This window comes from Xenopus tropicalis, chromosome 9, assembly GCF_000004195.4.
Source record: "Xenopus tropicalis strain Nigerian chromosome 9, UCB_Xtro_10.0, whole genome shotgun sequence".
NCBI lineage: Eukaryota > Metazoa > Chordata > Amphibia > Anura > Pipidae > Xenopus > Xenopus tropicalis.
This window is the reverse complement of record NC_030685.2, coordinates 40199205-40221757: the sequence shown is the minus strand read 5'-3', so window position 1 is coordinate 40221757 and position 22553 is coordinate 40199205. Positions and strand designations below refer to the sequence as shown.

The 22553-nt window shown below is 37.1% G+C and overlaps 1 protein-coding gene across 1 annotated transcript in view; it reads left to right on the top strand.

The window, feature by feature from the left end:
- kiaa0556 (protein KIAA0556 homolog) overlaps positions 1–22553 on the top strand; it is a 72578-nt gene that overhangs the window by 12632 nt on the left and 37393 nt on the right. Inside the window, exons 5-11 of the mRNA XM_002938284.5 lie at positions 1449–1525; positions 3073–3195; positions 13565–13642; positions 14975–15203; positions 16024–16170; positions 19580–19737; positions 21813–21886. Of these exons, the coding sequence (XP_002938330.1) occupies positions 1449–1525; positions 3073–3195; positions 13565–13642; positions 14975–15203; positions 16024–16170; positions 19580–19737; positions 21813–21886 (886 nt within the window). The remainder of the gene's footprint in view (positions 1–1448; positions 1526–3072; positions 3196–13564; positions 13643–14974; positions 15204–16023; positions 16171–19579; positions 19738–21812; positions 21887–22553) is intronic.

Sequence of the window (22553 nt, the reverse complement as noted above, 5' to 3'; positions counted from 1 at the left end):
GTAATTTTTTCACGTGTTGGAAAAATTGCTGCACAACAGTAAAATTCGCTGCGCATCGCTTCCTTCAAAGGAAGGACGCACGATTAAAAGAACTCAAAAAATAATTTCGCCCCCCCCCCAATTGTTACAAATTATTCATTCGATTTTTTCGTATTTTTTGCGATTTTTTTCGGCGTCTTTACGATTTTTGCGTAAAAACGTGAGTTTTTCGTAGCCATTACGAAAGTTGCGCAAAGTCGCGATTTTTCCGTAGCGTTAACACTTGCGCGCAAAGTCGCGCCTTTTTCGTAGCATTAAAACTTAAAAGGCACGACGTTTCGCTCAAGTTTTAACGCTACGAAAAAATCGCGACTTTGCGCAACTTTCGTAATGGCTACGAAAAACTCACGTTTTTACGCAAAAATCGTAAAGACGCCGAAAAAATCGCAAAAAATACGAAAAAATCGCAAAATTACCGATCTTTACGAAAAAAACGTAATCGGACGCATTCGGCCCGTTCGTGGGTTAGTAAATGTGCCCCTTATAGTGCATGTGAAAAAGATAAAATGTTAAAACAACCAGTTAGTTATACTTGAAAAATGGTGTGCTCTCCCTATTAAGTACCTGTGGAGTTAAAGAAGAACTGTCACCCAGCCATAAAAAGCTGTATAATAAAAGTCCTTTTTAAATTAAATATAAAACCCAAATTCCTTTTTTTTTTAACACATCCATACCCATTATAAGGCATTTAAAAATCCCAGCTTTTTCCCTTCCTTCTCATCATCTAATTGTGTAGCCAGAGCATGGGCATGGGCAACTGATCTTCCCTTTTATCACATAAACAAGATTTTGGGATTATACAAAACTTACCTTAATAACAGTGTCCACAAAATGGCACCTTAAACTGCTTGCTGTGATTGAGTAATCCCAAGACTGAAAAAAACAAGATTTATATTATTTATATATTGAAAGTGAATTTTATTTTGCTTGACAAATAAATTTGGAATTATTTTTTAGCGTGACAGGTCCCCTTTAATGTCTCCAGCTTCCGTATCCACACTGCTTCCTTTCTCAAAGACATACTGACACCAGAAATTAAATCTTACTTATATTTTTTTACAGCTATTATAACATTGTCTTTGAATGATTTTTATAATTTTGCCTTAAAGGTATTCACCTGATTTTACATTTACAAACGATGAACTGTAACTTTTTACTCATTGATAAATATGCTTCTAGATATCCAATAGAAATATATAGTGGGTACATTTTTCTGTGGTGAGCTCTAATAAATCTGCCCCTAAAAGTTGTGGATTTACAATATTTTCAGCAGGAGTTCAGTGCTTGTGTTTCTTAGTACAAAAACGTTTAGTTTCTGTAAGGCTAAAAACCCACAGAGTGGTTGAGTTGCCCCAATAGATCTTTGCTACAAACCACTGAAAATAGCTTGTGATTTTTTTTTTTTTTAGATGATGGCTGTTCCCATCTCCCAGGGAGGAGAAGTCAGACAGCACCTGGAAAGATTCAAAGGAAAGCTTGGGTTCAGGTGCAAAAACAAAAAAATATATAAAATAAAATTATATATTATATATTATAATTTTTGTTGATGTTATGCCTTACTATTAACTTTTGAACATCAGCAGCCATAGTAATTTCAAGATTTCAAAGAGGCTGTTCACTGACAAAATGTTTGTGTGGGGGTTTACACGTCGTTTAAATAGTATATTAATTTATTCTGTAACAAATTGTACATCTTACACAGGTAAAGTAGAAAATGGATGAATAAGCATTAATATGAAGTTATGATATTTTTAATATATTTTCTTTATATTAAGGTTATACAGATCAGGGACTGTAAAGAAATGTCTTGTTTTTCCTGTTTATGCCCCATGTTCAATATTTCATTTTGCCTGCTATGGTTTTAAACTTTGCAGAGTTATTATGGTTTAATTGATCTTTACTTTGAAGTTGCCTTCTACGCCAACATCCCAGCGCAGAAATAGTTTCCAGTTTCTACAGTATAGTTTGTATTTTTTAACATATCATTAAAAAAAATGTCGTAACCTTCAGAAATTTTGCATCATATAGTTCTTTCTTATAGTTTGTTCTGTCTGCTGTGCTGTTTTGCTGGTCTTCCTTTCCAGAGGTGCAAACTAGCACTGTCTGCACAGTTCTTGCACAGACCAAGTTACAATTTCCATAATTCCCTTTTCTAAAGCTACAGAAATGTAAAAGTTAGCTAACCGATACAAAAATCCTGTTACTGATAGACAAACAAAAAATAACATTGCAAATAATATTTGAACTGACAAATTTATCCATTTTCTAAAACTTTTATTAAGGTAATTATCCTATTTAAAATGTCTTTTCTGTCTTTAGTCATCATATCCTGTAACGTTCCTGTTAATTTTTTGATTGACTGTGGTCCTCCTTCAGAAAACTGTGATACTGACGTAGCCCATACCCTCATTTACTATTCATTTGAATAGGCTATTTACCTGATGCAAGCACTTAGTGATACCTGCAAATATTTGCCTTAAACACAACTGCACAGTGAGGGCACTAATGTGGCATAATTTTGCATTCCCTTATGCATTCTTCTAGCCCTTGTGTCCAGTGCATTGTACTATTTCTGCCATAAGACAAGGTTAGAGCCTTGCTCTCAGCCCATTTTCTTACATTTTACACAATACAGCTATGTATTCTCATTTATTAATGCCTAGTGTACTAAAGGGGCTATTCCACCCATTTTTGTTACCTCACTCATGAGTTAATTCTTGGTAATTGTGCTATTATTTTGGTGTGGACCTGTGGTATATTAATAATATATTTTTACTCTTATTACTTATAACACTTCCCAACCATGTACAGAAGTGACGTCACTTCCCCTCACTACCTTAAACCCCCCACCACCACATTGCATAAATATCATCTAGTGGCAGATGGGGAGGTGTATTATTTAAAAATCTTTTTTTTTTGTTTTTTTTTCTATTATATAGAAAATATATTATATTAAAGTGATGTTATTAGGAGTATGCTATTCAGCATCTAGATTTAAAAATCATTGTAATAAGCAACATTTACATTTTTCAGAACTCCATACAAATTAAATCTGAAAGCGGATCTCGGGTTTATATTGGTCTGAACCCAAAATACTCTGAAGATTTTGAAAGTGATGATGATATAAATGATGACCAAGCTAGTGATCAATATAAGGTAAGGTTTTTTTTGCAAACCTTCCATATTTTAGAAATCAAATTTTCTTGCTATTGAAACTAAAGGTATATGAAAAGTTGAAAATTTTGAGATGCCCTACCTAGGATCTGATGAACAAATTTCATAGCTATAGCAGCCCCAAAGTACTAATTTGACCTTCCAGGAAGCTGCAAAATTGGCCATTCCTATCCTTGTAAAGTTAGGGGCTTCTTCTGCTCCTATCCCTTTTATGTTTCCTTATGAGCTTTTTGTTTTTTTTACTTTGTACTAAAGGTGTTAGTTTACATATATATTACTGAGGTCCCATATCATGTTAATGTGATAAGAGATAACGGAATAGTAATACTGTAATACAGTAATACTAAAAATTTGTTTTTCATCTTGTATTAAAAAAAAACAACTGCTTTTATTGCATCATGTTTGTTATTAGCTCTGTTGTGTTTATAAGTACTATCACTATTATGGGTTAAATATACTTTTATGTAATTCATATTTATGACCTGCCCCTAAAATCCTACTAGAAAAATGACAGGTATTTACAAATAAAAAAATGATCATACTTTGGTGAAATATTGCTATAATTTGAAAAGACCAGTCTAACTAAAAGCATTCATAAATCCTCTAAGGGCCTTTTTCATTTCCAATTGGCACTGGCCCTGAATAAATTCCTTTTATCATGCTGTAAGCCGATTGTTTCCTTTTTTATTTTTTTCATATGATAGCAGTGCCATAATCCAAAATGATATGCTAAACTTATACTCAACTAAGCTGTTTGGTGGCCATTGCCAGTCTTGTACAATATACAACACAGTCTGTATATGCTTTACTGGGAAACTTTTTTGTTACCATTACAGCTTATAAAAGGTTTTATTGAACATGTGTTTACTAGACCACAATTGCAATTTATACAAATGTTGAAATGTACAGTAATGCCAAAACTGGTACGTATCTCTTGTGGATGATATACAGGTATTGGACCTGTTATCCAGAATGCTTGGGACCTGGTGTTTTTTTGATAAAGGATCTTTTCCTTAATTTTGATCTCCATACTGTCTTCTTAAAGATTATTTAATTAACATTAAATTAAATAAACCCAATAGGATTGTTTTGCTTGCAATAAAGATTAATTATAAAATATTTAGGATACAAGTAAAAAGTACACTTTTATTATTATAGAGAAAGGGGGAATCATATTTAAAAATCTGAATTATTTGATTACAATGGACTTCCTGGGAGATGGCCTTTCATCAGGGCTGTGGAGTTGGAACATAAATCCTTTGACTCCTACTCCTCAGTTTATGGTACCTGTTAGTTTTTAAAGGAACAGTAACACCAGAAAATGAAAGAGTATAACTAGAAAGAGAAGTTTGAGAACAAACTTCATGTTGGGTTGAAAAACATGAAGTCACTGAATGGGCTCTGCCCACTTTCTCTAACCTTGGAGCACAGTTATATAGTAAAAACCACTGTGCAAAGTTTGGGGACCCTGGTTTTAATAGTGTTTGAATGGCAGCAATTTAAATTTCCCCACTGAAAGTCAACAAGTGATATCTGATCGGCGGTTGGTGACCCCACCCCCTTTTTCTAACCTGGAACTGCAGTTACCCAGTGACTAACTCTGCAAAGTTTAGGGACCCTAGGATTAATAGTTAAAGAATGGCAGCAGTTAAAATTTAAACCAATAAAAGTCAATAGATGAATTGTGATTGGTGGTTGGTGGGTGTGCCCACTTTTTCTAACCTTGAGTCGAAGTCAAGGTTTGTTAGTGACAAACAGTGGGCACCCTGGCATAAATAGTGTGAGAATGACAGCATTTTAAATTTAAACCAATAATATTCAATGGATGAAATCTGATTGGCTGTTAGTGGCCCAACCCACTTTTCCTATATTTGAACTGCAGTCCCCCAGTGACCAACTTTGCAAATTTTGGGGACTCAGGCATAAAAACATTGTGAGACTGGCAGCATTTTACACTTCACAATTGAAAGTAAATAGGTGAAATGTTATTGACTGTTGGTGGCTCCGCCCACTTTTTTCTAACTTTGAACGGCAAATACCCAGTGACTAACTCTGGAAACTTTAACAAACCTGGAATTAATATTTAAATAATGGCATCAGTTTAAATATAAACCAATGAAATCTAATGGGTGGAAATGGATTTACTGTTGGTGGCTCCTCCCACTTGTTCTAACCTTGAATATGTAGTCATCCAGTGACCAGCTGTGAAAAGCTTGGGAACCCTGACATAAATAGTGTGAGAAAAGCAGCATTTTAAATTTAAACCAAAAAAATTCAATAGGTTTAAATTTAAAATTATGAAGTCCACTTTTCCAAACTTGGAACATAATCACCCAGGGACAAACTGTGCAAAGTTTGGGGACCCTGACATTAAACATGTGAGAATGGCAGCAGTTAAAATTTCCCCACTGAAAACAATTAAACAAATATGATTGGCTTTTGGCGACCCCAGTGTTATTACTGTGAGAATGGCAGCAGGTTGGATTTCCACCAAGTTAATAGGTAAAATCTGATTGGCTTGTTTGGGGAGTGTAGCCTCAAAGCTGTAAGATTGGCAGCAGTTTAAATTTTTCCATAAAAGTCAATGGGTAAGATTTGATTGGCTGATGTTGGCCCCTCCCACTTTGCGGTTTAAAAAAACAAAAAAAAAAAAACTTGAATGCGTAGTCACCCAGTGACTGACTGTGCAAAGTTTGGAAACTCTGGCATCAAACCAATAAAAATCAATAGGTGAAATTTGATTGGCTGTTGGTGGCTCCGCCCACTTTTCAAAACTAAAACTGCAGTCCCCTAGTGACCAAGTGTAAAAAGTTTGGGGGCCCTGAAGTTAATACTGTGAGAATGGCAGCAGGTTGAATTTCCGCCAAATCAATAGGTAAAATCTGATTGGCTGTTCACAGCTCCACCCACTTTTGGGCATCCAGCAATCATCATATTTTCATTCAGGCTGACCCCATGACTATGTGATTCAAGTTTGGGGAGTGTAGCCTTAAAGCTGTAAGATTGGCAGCAGTTTCAATTTCCCCATTAAAGTCAATGGGTGAAATTTGATTGACTGTTGTTGGCCCCTCCCACTTTGTGGTCATCCAAAAATGTTGCTGTTTCATTCGGGGGGCCCCCATTATTATGTTATTCAAGTTTGGGGGGTGTAGCTTCAAAACTGCAAGTGCGGCAGCAGTTTGAAAATCTTCCCTGTCAAAGTCAATGGAAAAATTGGGGTGTTCGGAGCAGCGCCACAAAAAGACGGGGGGCAGGATGGCTTAGAAAAGCACAAGCAACCTGCTCCGCTATAGGGCGAAGATGTGTGGCGAGTTTGGGTGTTGTACCCCTAAAACTGTAGGAGTAGCATTTAGAAAATGGGGGGCACTAAGAAGAAGAAGCGGAAGAATAAGCCAAAGTCGAAGAACAGTATGTTGGGGTTTTCAACCCAACACAATTAATATATTATGTTCTGTTGCTCTGCACTGGTAAAAGTTGTATGGTTAAAATCCCTATTATAGTTTATATAAACAAAGCTACTAGGTAGCCATGCAGGTAGCTATTCAAATTAAAAAAAGGAGAAGAGGCACAGGTTGTTTGTCTAAATTTCGGAGAGGAGGCAGTTTAAGGGAGGGTAAAGAGGGCAAAGGTCAAGTTCAGGTTTGGGTCTTAATTTATAACTAAGCCTATGTTATAGTGGCTTTTATTTATTAAAAAAAAAATCTACATTCCTTAACTCTTTTACTGCCAAGCACGTATGGCATACGTGCTGGCAGTAAAAGGGCTTAAACACGTCGTTGGCGTTTAAGCGCTGCCCTCTGCAGCGGCGGCATGTGCCGCTGCTGCAGAGGGCTTCTAACAGTGACAGCCCCCCTGGGCAATGTGCCAGGGGGGCTGTCATCAGGGTCCTGCGAGCAGGGTCCTGCTTCCTCCCTCTCCCCCAGCGCCGGCCCAAATGAGGAAGGAGGCGATCGGTCTTCAGGAACAGGTAAGGACTTTTTTTTTTATTGCATTTACACACTTTTACACACTTATACACACATTTACATACATTTATACACACTTACATACATTTACACACACTTACAGCACACATTTTAGCATTTTTTTCTTTTTTTCTTTTTTTTTTTTTCTTTTCATTTTTCACACTTTTATACACTTATTTACACTCATATACACACTTACACACTATCACACAACTTTTACACATGTACACACATGTATACACAAACACTTTGGTTTTTTTTTGTTTTGCTTTTTTTTTTTTTTTTTTTTCATTTTACCACTTTGTTTTTATTTTCTTTTACCTAAAAACTGTTTATTTTGACAGCGTGACTATTGGATCAGATATTCTGGCCACTAATTACACTGTCATGTAACTTATTTTGTTGTTTCACTGATTTGCACAATTTTTGTGGTTTTATCACATTTTATCCCCATATAAGTGTTCCTGATCTGTTTTTAGCGTAGCTTTGCCAGGTGTAACTTTGGTGTACAAAAATAACTTTACCTATTTTGAATTCATCAGAATGTGTACTTTCCAAAAATATATGGTTTTCTGGGGGTCACTGTATAGTTAGGGGGGGTTACTGCACATAATACACTGACAGGGGGCTCTGTGTGCAAAAGCTGAGCTGGCAGGCGAGAAATCCTTATGCGCTATTTTCATTTTGGGTTCAGTACATACCGCAGACTTTGGTATATCTATGCATATTGGGCATCAATCTGTTCAGTAGACCTCTGGTGTTCCTATTTGGGGTGACTTGCCTTTGTACGCAAGAAATTGTGTGAGATAAATGCAGCAAATTGCAACATTTTTAGGCGATTTTCTGAAATCTCATAAAAACCGATAACTTTAGGAAAGCTTTGCGGCTTGGTACTTTGGTGTAGAAAGGACTCTTTACCCTTGTTGGATTTGTCAGAATGTGTACTTTCCAAAAATATATGGTTTTGTGGGGGTCTCTGTATAGTTAGGGGAAGTTTTGGCACATAATACACTGACAGGGGGCTCTGTGTGCAAAAGCTGAGCTGGCAGGCGAGAAATCCTTATGCGCTATTTTCATTTAGGGTTCAGTACATACTGCAGACTTTGGTATATCTATGCATATTGGGCATCAAACTGTTCAGTAGGCCTCTGGTGTTCCTATTTGGGGTGACTTGCCTTTGTACGCAAGAAATTGTGTGAGATAAATGCGACAAATTGCAACATTTTTAGGCAATTTTCTGAAATGTCATAAAAACCAATAACTTTAGGAAAGCTCTGCAGATTGGTACTTTGGTGTAGAAAGGACTCTTTACCCTTGTTGGATTTGTCAGAATGTGTACTTTCCAAAAATATATGGTTTTGTGGGGGATCTGTATAGTTAGGGGAAGTTTTGGCACATAATACACTGACAGGGGGCTCTGTGTGCAAAAGCTGAGCTGGCAGGCGAGAAATCCTTATGCGCTATTTTCATTTAGGGTTCAGTACATACCGCAGACTTTGGTATATCTATGCATATTGGGCATCAAACTGTTCAGTAGGCCTCTGGTGTTCCTATTGGGGGTGATTTGCCTTTGTACGCAAGAAATTGTGTGAGATAAATGTGACAAATTGCAACATTTTTAGGCAATTTTCTGAAATGTCATAAAAACCAATAACTTTAGGAAAGCTCTGCAGATTGGTACTTTGGTGTAGAAAGGACTCTTTACCCTTGTTGGATTTGTCAGAATGTGTACTTTCCAAAAATATATGGTTTTGTGGGGGATCTGTATAGTTAGGGGAAGTTTTGGCACATAATACACTGACAGGGGGCTCTGTGTGCAAAAGCTGAGCTGGCAGGCGAGAAATCCTTATGCGCTATTTTCATTTAGGGTTCAGTACATACCGCAGACTTTGGTATATCTATGCATATTGGGCATCAAACTGTTCAGTAGGCCTCTGGTGTTCCTATTTGGGGTGACTTGCCTTTGTACGCAAGAAATTGTGTGAGATAAATGCGGCAAATTGCAACATTTTTAGGCGATTTTCTGAAATGTCATAAAAACCGATAACTTTAGGAAAGCTTTGCGGCTTGGTACTTTGGTGTAGAAAGGACTCTTTACCTTTGTTGGATTTGTCAGAATGTGTACTTTCCAAAAATATATGGTTTTGTGGGGGTCTCTGTATAGTTAGGGGAAGTTTTGGCACATAATACACTGACAGGGGGCTCTGTGTGCAAAAGCTGAGCTGGCAGGCGAGAAATCCTTATGCGCTATTTTCATTTAGGGTTCAGTACATACTGCAGACTTTGGTATATCTATGCATATTGGGCATCAAACTGTTCAGTAGGCCTCTGGTGTTCCTATTTGGGGTGACTTGCCTTTGTACGCAAGAAATTGTGTGAGATAAATGCGACAAATTGCAACATTTTTAGGCGATTTTCTGAAATGTCATAAAAACCAATAACTTTAGGAAAGCTCTGCAGATTGGTACTTTGGTGTAGAAAGGACTCTTTACCCTTGTTGGATTTGTCAGAATGTGTACTTTCCAAAAATATATGGTTTTGTGGGGGATCTGTATAGTTAGGGGAAGTTTTGGCACATAATACACTGACAGGGGGCTCTGTGTGCAAAAGCTGAGCTGGCAGGCGAGAAATCCTTATGCGCTATTTTCATTTAGGGTTCAGTACATACCGCAGACTTTGGTATATCTATGCATATTGGGCATCAAACTGTTCAGTAGGCCTCTGGTGTTCCTATTTGGGGTGACTTGCCTTTGTACGCAAGAAATTGTGTGAGATAAATGCGACAAATTGCAACATTTTTAGGCGATTTTCTGAAATGTCATAAAAACCAATAACTTTAGGAAAGCTCTGCAGATTGGTACTTTGGTGTAGAAAGGACTCTTTACCCTTGTTGGATTTGTCAGAATGTGTACTTTCCAAAAATATATGGTTTTGTGGGGGTCACTGTATGGTTAGGGGAAGTTTTGGCACATAATACACTGACAGGGGGCTCTGTGGCAGGCGAGAAATCCTTATGCGCTATTTTCATTTTGGGTTCAGTACATACCGCAGACTTTGGTATATCTATGCATATTGGGCATCAAACTGTTCAGTAGACCTCTGGTGTTCCTTTTTGGGGTGATTTGTCTTTATCTGATCTTTATCAAGAAATTGTGAGAGATAAATGCGGCAAATTGCAACATTTTTATGCGATTTTCGAAAATGTCATATAAATCTGCAAACTTAGGAAAGCTTTACAGCTTGGTACTTTGTAGCAATAAGAAATATTTACCCATTATAGATTCGGGGGGATGTGTATTTTCCAAAAATATATGGCTTTCTGGGGTGAATGTACTTTTTTTGTAGCATTATCCCACATAAAGGATGTAAATGTGTTGATTTTGCAGGAGCTGAAATGATAGATCATATGGGGGTATGTTCCCATTGGGGCCCCTACATGCCACATACTTAGGTAAACCTATACATATTGGGCATCAAACTGTTCAGTGGACCCCTGGCGTTCAAATTTAGGGTGTTTTATCTTGGTACCTAACACTATGTGGGAGATAAGATGCTGCAAAGTGGAAGCTTTGAGGGGATTTTTGGAAATGTCATCAAAATTGCTAACTTTAGAAAAGCTGTGCGGCTTGGTACTTTGGAGTAGAAAGACATGGGTACCCATTTTAGATTCGGGGGAATGTGTACTTTCCAAAAATATATGACTTTCTGGGGTGAGCGTACTTTTTTGTAGCTTTATCCCACATATAATAATGTAAATGTGTTGATTTTGCAGGAGCTGAAATGACAGAAATGACAGTTCATATGGGGGTATGTTCACATTGGGGCCCCTACATGCCACATACTTAGGTAAACCTATACATATTGGGCATCAAACTGTTCAGTGGACCCCTGGCGTTCAAATTCAGGGTGTTTTATCTTGGTACCTAATGCTATGTGGGAGATAAGATGCTTCAAAGTGGAAGCTTTGAGGGGATTTTTGGAAATGTCATCAAAATTGCTAACTTTAGAAAAGCTGTGCGGCTTGGTACTTTGGAGTAGAAAGACATGGGTACCCATTTTAGATTCGGGGGAATGTGTACTTTCCAAAAATATATGACTTTCTGGGGTGAGCGTACTTTTTACTAGCTTCATCCCACATATAATGATGTAAATGTGTTGATTTTGCAGAAGCTGAAATGACAGAAATGACAGTTCATATGGGGTATGTTCACATTGGGGCCCCTACATGCCACATACTTAGGTAAACCTATACATATTGGGCATCAAACTGTTCAGTGGACCCCAGGCATTCATATTTAGGGTGTTTTATTTGGTTACTTTATGACCTGTAGGAGATAAGATACTATAGACTAGAAGCTTTGAAGCGATTTTTAAAAAAAATCACAAATTTTGATAAAAACCAATAACTTTAGGAAAGCATTGCGACTTGATAGTTTGGAGTAGACAGACAGTTGTGCCTATTCTGTATTCCGCAGAATCTGTTCTTTCCAAAAATGTACAATTTTCTGGGATAAACCTTCTGTTAGTGGAATTTTGGCCTTGAAATCCAAAGTATGCAGTTTTTTTGGAGCAGTGCTTTGGGAATTTGGTAGTGTACTGCTGGGAGTTTTTGACCTATACAAGTGAGAAATCTCCATAAAACTATATATATTTGGTATTGGCACGTTCAGGAGACATGGGACTTTCCAAATCAGTTGTATATTCGTGCATAAAATAATTTTTGTTTCTAGTATGTGTGATTATATTATGGAAAATTTGATTTTTTTTGCATTTTTAGACATTTAGAAGCCTATATCTTGTTACAGAATTGGAATTACACAAAAATTCTACCATATTTTGAAAGCTTAGGTTGTTCTGAAAAAAACGATATATTGTTTTCCTTGGTAAACTAAAAGTCCCCCCGAGGAAAGGCCCCTAAAGTGAAACAGTGCAAAATGTTCAAAAACTGTCTGGCAATACAAGTTCCGCTTTGACCAAAATGGCTGGCAGTAAAAGGGTTAAACCTAAAGTTTAAACAAAAGACACAAAAAAAAATCTATAAGGTTATAATAGCTCAGCTGGACCTCACACTACTAAGACAACTACGCACTGGGTTTTATTCTTACAACAGAGAAATACTTTATTATGACTTATCTGTGAAAAAGGACATTGTAACATACTGTCTTTTTTTTTTTTTTTTTACATTTATTAGGAGTGGGAGTTCAGATCTCTGACTAATTGCCAAAAATTAAAAATGCTAATAAAGGTATGGGATCCCTTATCCGGAAACCTGTTATCCAGAAAGGCCGTCTCCCATAGACTCCATTATAAGCAAATAATTCTAATTTTTAAAAATTTCCTTTTTCTCTGTAATAAAACAGAACCTTATACTTGGTTCTAACTAATACCGTATATACTCGAGTATAAGCTGATCCGAATATAAGCCGAGGTACCTCATTTTACCTAAGAAAACTGGAAAAACTTATTGACTCGAGTATATGCCTAGGGTGGGAAATTGAGGCATCAGTGGGGTATATGTTTTTCAATATTTATTTAAAAAAACCCAGTAAACTAGCTCTATAAGCGGAGAAGAGGATCACCAAAAACAATATGAGTAGTACCCCACGCTCATTGCACATTGGCAAACTGGCAGCAGACCCGATCCCGAAGGAGTTGTATGGGGAAATAAGTATTGCTTAGTGGGAGCCTAGGCCAGGGCACTGGAGGGTCTGGTTGCAGGTGGCCTAATTTGCACACAAAGGAGAGAGGGTGCTAGTCTAGAGGGACCCATGGCACCCGACTTGAGTATAAGCCGAGGGTGACTTTTTCAGCACATTTTGGGTGCTGAAAAACTAGGCTTATACTCGAGTATATACTATATAATTAATCCTTATCGGAGGCAAAACTAGCCTATTGGGTTTATTCAATATTTATATGATTTGTAGCAGATTTAAGTTATGGAGATTCAAATTACGTAAAGATCCTTATCCGGAAAACCCCAGGTCCCGAGCATTCTGGATAACAGGTCCCATACCTGTACTTGGGAAAAAAAATTAGTTTTTACCAAGATGTACAACTGTCCAATCCATTGTTTGATGTATGGATACATATGTATCGTTATTTGAAAAGGGAAGGTTAATCCAAATGTGTTCACAATTTTGAAGAGGTCCTGTTGCTTTGGAAAGTAGAAGTTAGCAAAGATTGTCCATCAATATTGGGGTTAATTTCAACTAGAAAGGTCTAACTTAGTGTTAAAGTAGGCTCATTAATTAATGAGAGAAGGTTTTGCAAATTGAAAAAAAATATCTCAGTAAAAAACCTACAACATAACTTTTAACATTTATAAATGTACATTTGTTTTGTTAAAATTTCCTTGGTTTTAATAATCTATTAATTTATGTATTTAGTATTTTACAGACTCTGAAAAGAAAGTTCTACAAGGAACTATGAAAAAAAGACTGGTTTTAGATGCCAGTGATGTTAAGGTAAATGTCATGTTATTATACTGTATTCAGCTCTGTGTGACAAGCTGTCTGCCTGTATAAGCAGTTTTTGGGGGAAATTAGCTTTGGTAGGCAGGTTAGCGAAGGATCTGGAGCAAAGAGACAAGGAACACCATGTTTTTAGGCAAAAAACAGGTTAATTTCAGGCAAACTGTTCCCAACATAAAGGTATATAAAACAGGCATAAACAGTGTTAAAACAAAACTTGTTCAAGACTCTTCCCCTTTTTGGGGCTTTCAACATCTAGGTTGTCTGGAACATTCTGGCCCCAGAGCCACCCCCAGTGCTTACCTTTTCTTGTGCCAGACGGGGTCCGGGGGGAGCGCACTCTCTGCACTAGCACAGCCGAATTTACGGAAATTTAAGTTACCAGGAGTGGGGTTTTGCCACTCTTTGCAACTTTGGGGCAGGTGCCACCTGAGGCAAGTTTCTCAGCTCCAGGGACCCATTTATCTGGCTTTTTCTAAGTTGGATAAATGCAGCCTTACTTTCTGCAAGACCAGGTATTTCTCCTGGAAATGATCATTCTGTACTACCTTTTAAAGGACATGTAAAGCCTACATTTGCCTACAATGTATATCAGTTGGGCAAGTCTCCCCCACCCAAATGGCATAATTTGTACTGCATATATCCCCTCTGCTTGCCAGCACCATCACATTTTCCTAAAGCAAATAGCAGCTTTCACCCGGTGGCCATTTTTCCTCTCATACACAATCAAATACATTTAAATCTGCAAACAGCATACACACACACAGACCCTTATTCAGCATACATTTCATCAAGAATACAGGCTCACACAAGCCGAACTGTCTTTGATAAAAGGAGAGGTTAGGAGAAAAAAAATGAAACAAACAGCTAGAGCTGAGTTTCTATGTGAACTAGCAATGCCATCTCTTTACTGGCTGCTAGACTGGAGGGCGTGTTTAGTAATATGAGTTTAGAACAACTGAGCATGTCCACAAGCCAGAAGTCAAACCAAATTTCTGAGGGAGGGGCTTAGTGGGTTATAGGAGGAGAAGGAAATCTAAGAGATAAAAGGGAAAACTGCAGCTTTACTAGCCTTACTGTTAACCTCTGGACAACGAGTGTGGCAGGTAGTGATAGATTTCAATAGGCTGTTCACTAATTACATTTTTGTGTGGGGTTTACATATCCTTTAACACTGGTGAAGAATAGATCTAACTGTGATTCTGTCCAGCACATATCTTACACCTGCTTGCCTTCAATTGCCCTCTGCCAATCCTCTTATACCAATTAGATTATTATGCATCTGTTTTATATGTTTTAACAATTACTGTTTTATTATTTTTGCAGGCATTAAGGGAGAGTCTGGAGATGAGTCTGTGTCTACAGCAGGATGCCAGAGACAGCTTAGATGATGATGATGATGATGATGCAGACTTTGTGGAAGAGGAATTGATAAAAAGTGAGTCTCCAGCGTTGGATGTGCCTTCTAAATCTCTACAGGATAATGAGTCCAGACATCAAGCTTTTGGACATCAGAAGCTACTTCCTGGGGATTTTGTTGTTTTAGAGTTCAACAGTGAGTTTTTACATTTTGTACCATTTGTACCATTTTCTCTTATTGGCTTCAAGAGGATCTAAACACTGTTGCTCAACCATTTGTTCTCTTTTGTTGCCTGATTACAAATTCCAGCATACTTTTTACATTATCAAGCATGGTTGGAGCTGTAGTTCATTCTTTAAAGGACACAGAACATTACTGCTGGATGCAGGTTTGTTAGATTATAACCACAGTGGTTATAATTTCTTACCTTACACCCTAAGCTGGCACTCTTCTTCACTAAAAACTCTGTTGTTGCCCAGGTAGTATTTTAGTAGGTGCTGCACCACCATCTTCTTTCCTGTCACAGGATCTCTGCTCTAGTAAACATTGGCTTTGGTTCTCATACACACGCGCCCAACCCAGACCAGCCAAAAGAAGATGGTGGTGTAGTGCTCACTAGAAGGGAAGCGGGGGGGGCAGAGTTCCGTTATAATTAGCACCGACCATTAACCCTTTACTTCTCCTTTAAGAATGCACTACAGCAAGATGGTAGATTATTTTTTTCTTGGACCAGCAACCCCATTTAAATGCCAAAAAATATTATGCTCTGTGTGCATCTATTTTCCTATCACTAAACTAATTACAACATTATCCTTTTTCCCCCTGATATTTAATTATAGTAGGAGGCAGTTTAGATCCCCTTTGATGTTCTTACTCTCCTTTTAATTTACACTCAGATCCAGATCATGTAGTATCTGTTTGCCTATTCCCTGTTTCCCAGTAACCACACAGTTACATGCAATATGTTCTTTTCCATGATATATTTTTAGCTTTTTTATTCCCCATTCTTTTACAGCTTTCGATAAAAAAGATGGGAGAGTTTTGTCTGCTAAAAGAAAAGAAAGTGCAGAATTTTATATCCCTACTAAGCCTGTCATGGTGAAAAATAAAACACCAAGAGTAAAATCTTCATGTTTCTGCACTAAAGATTCCTCCTTTCTGAGTAAGTACTCTTTAGAGTTAGTGAGGCTTACAGTAGCCTACTTTAGGCATTAAAGAGGATGTTTACATTTTGGAAATGCTTCTTTGCAAAAGAAGTTCTTTCCCATAGGAAAAAATGAAGATTGTTTGCATAATATTAGTATGTATTGTAAGATTTTATATAACTTTGATAATATTATTCACCCCTCTTACTAGGGTAATAAATTAAACAATTGTTACAATAAAACAATATTTTAAACAAAATGTACACCATATACATTTACAGAATATTTATAGTTAGTATATATTAGCCACTCGTCTTAGTATAAGATCAGACCAGGCCATAGAGGGCCTGCATTTGAATATTTCCATGGTGTTAGCTAGTCTGAAGGCAAAAAATTTGGTATTGCAAGGCTTCCCTCAGTTTCTCATTACAATACATATCCTAAATGTATCTTCCAAAATTTTTATGTTTTTCACAACTCCCTGTGATCCCCCCCCCCCCAAGTGCCTTTTTAAAACACCTGCCTCAGTTGTACATGGATTTCTTTGGTAGGGTGACTAAACGAGACTTGCCCTCTCAACTCTACAAACCTCCACAAATAGGGTTGGGCTGTCTTAACTGATTTATTTACACTGGTACTGGGGTCCACAGCTATAGGTTCTCTTGAGACTCTAGCCTGCATGCCATTTAGAGGTTCCTACGATGCCCATGAAGACAGAGGTGGACTCCATTTACAAATCCCTAAAAACCAACCAGGGTAATAAGCAGATATAATCAAAATGTACCCCTCAATTTCATTACAGTAATGATGCTTCATTGTTATTTGTATATGACAATAAACTTGAAACTACCACACTTATAGTCAAATATAGTTTTGTGAGCAGCTGCGGGGGTAAAAGCCCGAGCAGACATCACTACAGAAGCTGATTGTAAGCAATTTATCATGGTTAGAAATTACTTTTCAATTTCAGGATGCATGTTGGATATTTGCAGTTACAACTTACTTTTAGAATTTCCCCAAAGGCCACTCCAGCTAAGAAAGACCAGTCTCAAATTGTATCTAAGGAGGCAGGACCTAAATAAGGTGTTAACTTACATGTATAATATACTAATGAGTGGTAGCCCCACTATATTGGCCATAGTTAAGCAAAAATAGATGACAATATCCATGAAAAGAGGAGATATGGGAGGAGGCTCTAGACCTGGTACCCCAGCTGATAATCTCAGCCAGAAATAGATATATGAACAAAATTGCAAAACTATACACTAGTGTGTCAGATTATGACCTAAATGTCTAAATAATGTGGGTACTTATTACCAAGTATTCTTCAAATGCCCCCGATAATGAGATACTCTCGGGAAGTATTGACATATAAAACACACACACACATTATATTCTCTCCCGTAATGTTAAAGGAATGCTGCCTATGGGCAACTATGGTATGTACAAATATTTTATAATGCTAAGAAGCAATATTACTCCAGTGGAAGTCAGTGGCTCCTTCCTCTCTATGTTCCCGAAAAAAACGGTTAACAATTCTTTCCCTAATAAAAACTGGTATATCTGATAAGTGGATTCCCTGATAAATTTTAAATGATTTTGGGGCCTTGGATAGATCATAAGCCATCAGGGCAATTACATCTTTTACCACCCAATTCCTCAGTTAATTTCTTACTGTGCTGAGCCCCTTTTTTACTCTCATCCCACCTCTTCCCCCCCTTTTTTTTATTGTATTACTGTAAATATGTTGAAACTGAAAACTGTCAAAAAAAAAAAAATATGTATATATATTTACCTTGCATATGATTTTTTTTATGTAAACATAGTTACATAGTTACATAGTTACATAGGGTTGAAAAAAGACCTGTGTCCATCAAGTTCAACCCATCCAAGTAAACCCAGCACACCTAACCCACACCTACCAATCTATACTCACATACATAAACTATAAATACAACCACTAGTACTAACTGTAGATATTAGTATCACAATAGCCTTGGATATTCTGATTGATCAAGAACTCATCCAGGCCCCTCTTAAAGGCATTAACAGAATCTGCCATTACCACATCACTAGGAAGGGCATTCCATAACCTCACTGCCCTCACCGTGAAAAACCACCTACGCTGCTTCAAATGGAAGCTCCGTTCCTCTAATCTAAAGGGGTGACCTCTGGTGCGTTGATTGTTTTTATGGGAAAAAAGAACATCCCCCAACTTCCTATAATCCCCTCTAATGTACTTGTACAGAGTAATCATGTCCCCTCGCAAGCGCCTCTTTTCCAGAGAAAACAACCCCAACCTCGACAGTCTCACCTCATAGTTTAAATCTACCATCCTCTTAACCAGTTTAGTTGCACGTCTCTGCACTCTCTCCAGCTCATTAATATCCTTCTTAAGGACTGGAGCCCAAAACTGCACTGCATACTCAAGGTGAGGCCTTACCAGGGACCTATAAAGGGGCAAAATTATGTTCTCATCCCTTGAGTCAATGCCCTTTTTTATACAAGACAGCACTTTATTTGCTTTAGTAGCCACAGAATGACACTGCCTGGAATTAGACAACTTGTTATCAACAAAAACCCCTAGATCCTTCTCCATTAAGGATACCCCCAACACACTACCATTCAGTAGATAGTTTGCGTTTATATTATTTCTACCAAAGTGCATAACTTTGCACTTATCAACATTGAACCTCATTTTCCAGTTTGCTGCCCAGTTATCTAATTTTGTCAAATCGCTCTGCAAAGCGGCAGCATCCTGCATGGAACTTATAGTTTTGCACAATTTAGTGTCATCAGCAAAAATAGAAACAATACTGTCTATGCCCACCTCCAGGTCATTAATAAACAAGTTAAACAGCAAAGGCCCAAGGACTGACCCCTGCGGTACTCCACTAACCACACTGGTCCAATTAGAAAATGTTCCATTTACAACCACTCTTTGTACTCTATCCTTCAGCCAGTTCTCTATCCAATTACAAATATTATGTTCTAGGCCAATATTCCTTAATTTGATCATTAACCTTCTGTGAGGTACTGTATCAAACGCTTTAGCAAAGTCCAAGTAGATGACATCAACTGCCATTCCAGCATCAAGGTTCCTACTCACCTCCTCATAAAAGGCAACTAAATTAGTCTGGCAAGATCTGTTACGCATAAAACCATGCTGGCACAAACTAATAGTATTGTGAACTGCAATGTATTCAAGTACCCTATCCCTTATTACCCCTTCCAAAAGTTTTCCTACTACTGATGTCAGACTAACAGGCCTATAGTTTTCAGGCTGAGAACGGGATCCCTTTTTAAATAACGGCACCACATTAGCAATCCGCCAGTCTCTTGGCACCATGCCAGACCTCAATGAATCCTGAAAAATTAAGTGAAGAGCTTTCTGAGCCATTTATAAAACTATGTTTTTTTTGTTAGGACCAGGAAGTCGTCAGGAGAGACTACTGCCTACTGCCAAAAAAAGTATTTCAGAAAATAAAGATTCTCAACCCTCCGTGTCAACAGTTATAGATGCCATTAACAATGAAAACGAGGCAATTACCAGAGCTGTTACTGCTGGTGAAATTGAGAAGATGGTATGTATCCTGTATGTGTGTGTATGTATATACAGATATGGGATTTATTATCAAGACAATCTTTTATTCAGAAAGCTCCTACGGGAATGTTGTTCTACATAGAGTTCTTTTGAAGCAAGAATTTCTTAGATTTTTTTATGATTTTATTTTTCTTGACTGGAAACCCCGGTATGGAGGTAGAACTAAGAATGGTTTATCAGTTACTTTATTCTTATTTTTCTATTAACAATATGATATTGATGACAGTGCTAGATGTATCAATATATATATATGCACATGTACAGAGGAATTCCTTAAGAGGAGACAGTATTTTTTAAAATGCAATTATATTCTAACCATGCTGTGTGGAGAACATACATATACACTCACCTAAAGGATTATTAGGAACACAATACTAATACCCTTCTCTGACCTCTAGCATCAACAAGGCATTTTCGCCCACAGGACTGCCGCATACTGGATGTTTTTCCCTTTTCACACCATTCTTTGTAAACCCTAGAAATGGTTGTGCGTGAAAATCCCAGTAACTGAGCAGATTGTGAAATACTCAGACCGGCCCGTCTGGCACCAACAACCATGCCACGCTCAAAATTGCTTAAATCACCTTTCTTTCCTATTCTGACATTCAGTTTGGAGTTCAGGAGATTGTCTTGACCAGGACCACACCCCTAAATGCATTAAAGCAACTGCCATTTGATTGGTTGATTAGATAATTGCATTAATGAGAAATTGAACAGGTGTTCCTAATAAACCTTTAGGTGAGTGTATGTTTGTATTAAGAAACATAACACACATTAATATAATATAATACATGGTTTAAATTATAATATTTCCTATTAATGTTGGTTCTTATAAACTATTCTTTTTTTCTAAATAGAATTCTGCTCTTTAAGTGCCAATTTTTGTAGACTCTACAGTCTATGTATAAAGGTGCTAAAGTGCCATGTGTTAAATATTCTACAAACTCAAGTACTACTGTTCATTTCCCTGCATCTATACAACAAATAGATGTGGGTGACAAGTTATCCCAGGGGCCCAAGACAACAGCAGGCATGTGAAAACCATGTGGCTACTCTACTACTTTGGATTTTAGTGGTTTTTTAGTTCCCCATCATGTGAACATTAGTGAACTAAGATTTTATCACTGGTTAATTTTTGTTTTATTGCAGTTTTAGTGATTTTATTGCATTTTGCATATCTACATGCAAACGTGCATAGTTTTTACAATGGGTATCGTACTAACCTCTTAAACCCCATCTTTAAGAACTTGTGGGTGATAAGATGCTGTACTATTCAAACTTTGAGAAGATTTTCAGAAACCCACTGATTTAATATAGATTTGTAGTTTGGAGTAAAAAGACATCTTTATCCATTTTGAGTTTGTCAGAATGTGTACTTTCCAAAAACATATATGTATAATATTCTGTTCTCCGAATCAGTGCAGGTCTTTTCCTGGATATAATAGAATATTTTCTTATATATTTCTCTGTATTATTTTTGTGCGCGTGTGTTTAGAAGCTTTGATTGTCTTAAAAACAACCATTATATTTATTTTCAAGGTAAATTAAACATTCCCTTTAGGAAACGCCCCTAAATTGAAATGTTCAAAATCATCATCACCTTTAAAGCAAATGAAATAAGAAAATCAAGGAGCTGAAAGGGTTCAATAATGAGGCCAAGCTTTATTGTGTACACAGGGCATTGCTGGAGAAAAATAAATATACAAAAAAAGCAAAAGATACACTCAATTTTACAGCACATATTTTATAGCTAAATGCCAATTAAACATATGCCTTTGACAACATAAGCTTCTATGCAGTCCTTTTAAATTAGCCATTTTAAAATGTTAACTATTAAACATTATGGGATATGATTTAACTGTTGATGGTAAGAATTGGGCCGTTTACCTTCTATTCTGTCACGCAGATGACTTCCTCATTCCTCGAATTAGCAACACTGGCAGTTGCAAAGCTGTAAAACTGCAGAATTATTTAAAAAATAAGTACAATTCTATAAAATCGGTTTAATTTTCTACATGTGGTTTCCCCAAAGGTCAATTATTTTTGTTATTTTAGACTTCTGGTTCTTCAGATGACAATGAAGGTGTTGTTTCCAAAGCCATTGAAAAAATAAACCTTATGAAAATAAGGTAAGTGTTATCGCCAATATTGTTAAATATGGGAAAGTTAACTGATCACATTCTGGGACAAAGATTACAAATACAAGATTAGAGCTGAGAACTTCAAATATTTTTTTGGGGTTTTTTTAGACCGTTTTTTTTTTTTTAGAGAGAGAATTGGAGAAGCCCCTACCAGCTCCCCATCTTTTTTTCTTCTGATTTGCAGCACTTAATATTTGCTGCTGCCGGTTACCTGAGCTTAGGGACTAACTAACTACAATATACTGTACAGGTATAGGACCCATTATCCAGAATGCTCGGGACCAAGGGTATTCCGGATAAGGGGTCCTTCCATAATTTGGATCTCAATACCTTAAGTCTACAAAAAAATCAATAAACATTAATAAAACCCAATAGGATTGTTTTGCATCCAATAAGGATTACTTATATCTTGGTTGGAATCAATTACAAGGTTCTGTTTTATTTCTACATAGAAAAAGGAAATCAGTTTTAAAATTCTGAATTATTTGATTAAAATGGAGTCTATGGGAGACGGGCATTCCGTAATTCGGAGCTTTCTGGATAACGGGTTTCCGGATAAGGGGTCCGATACCTGTATATACAGAATATAAAAGTCACAATACAAGTCTGTTTAATAATTCATTTGGATTCTCATTACATGACCGTTCATAGACCA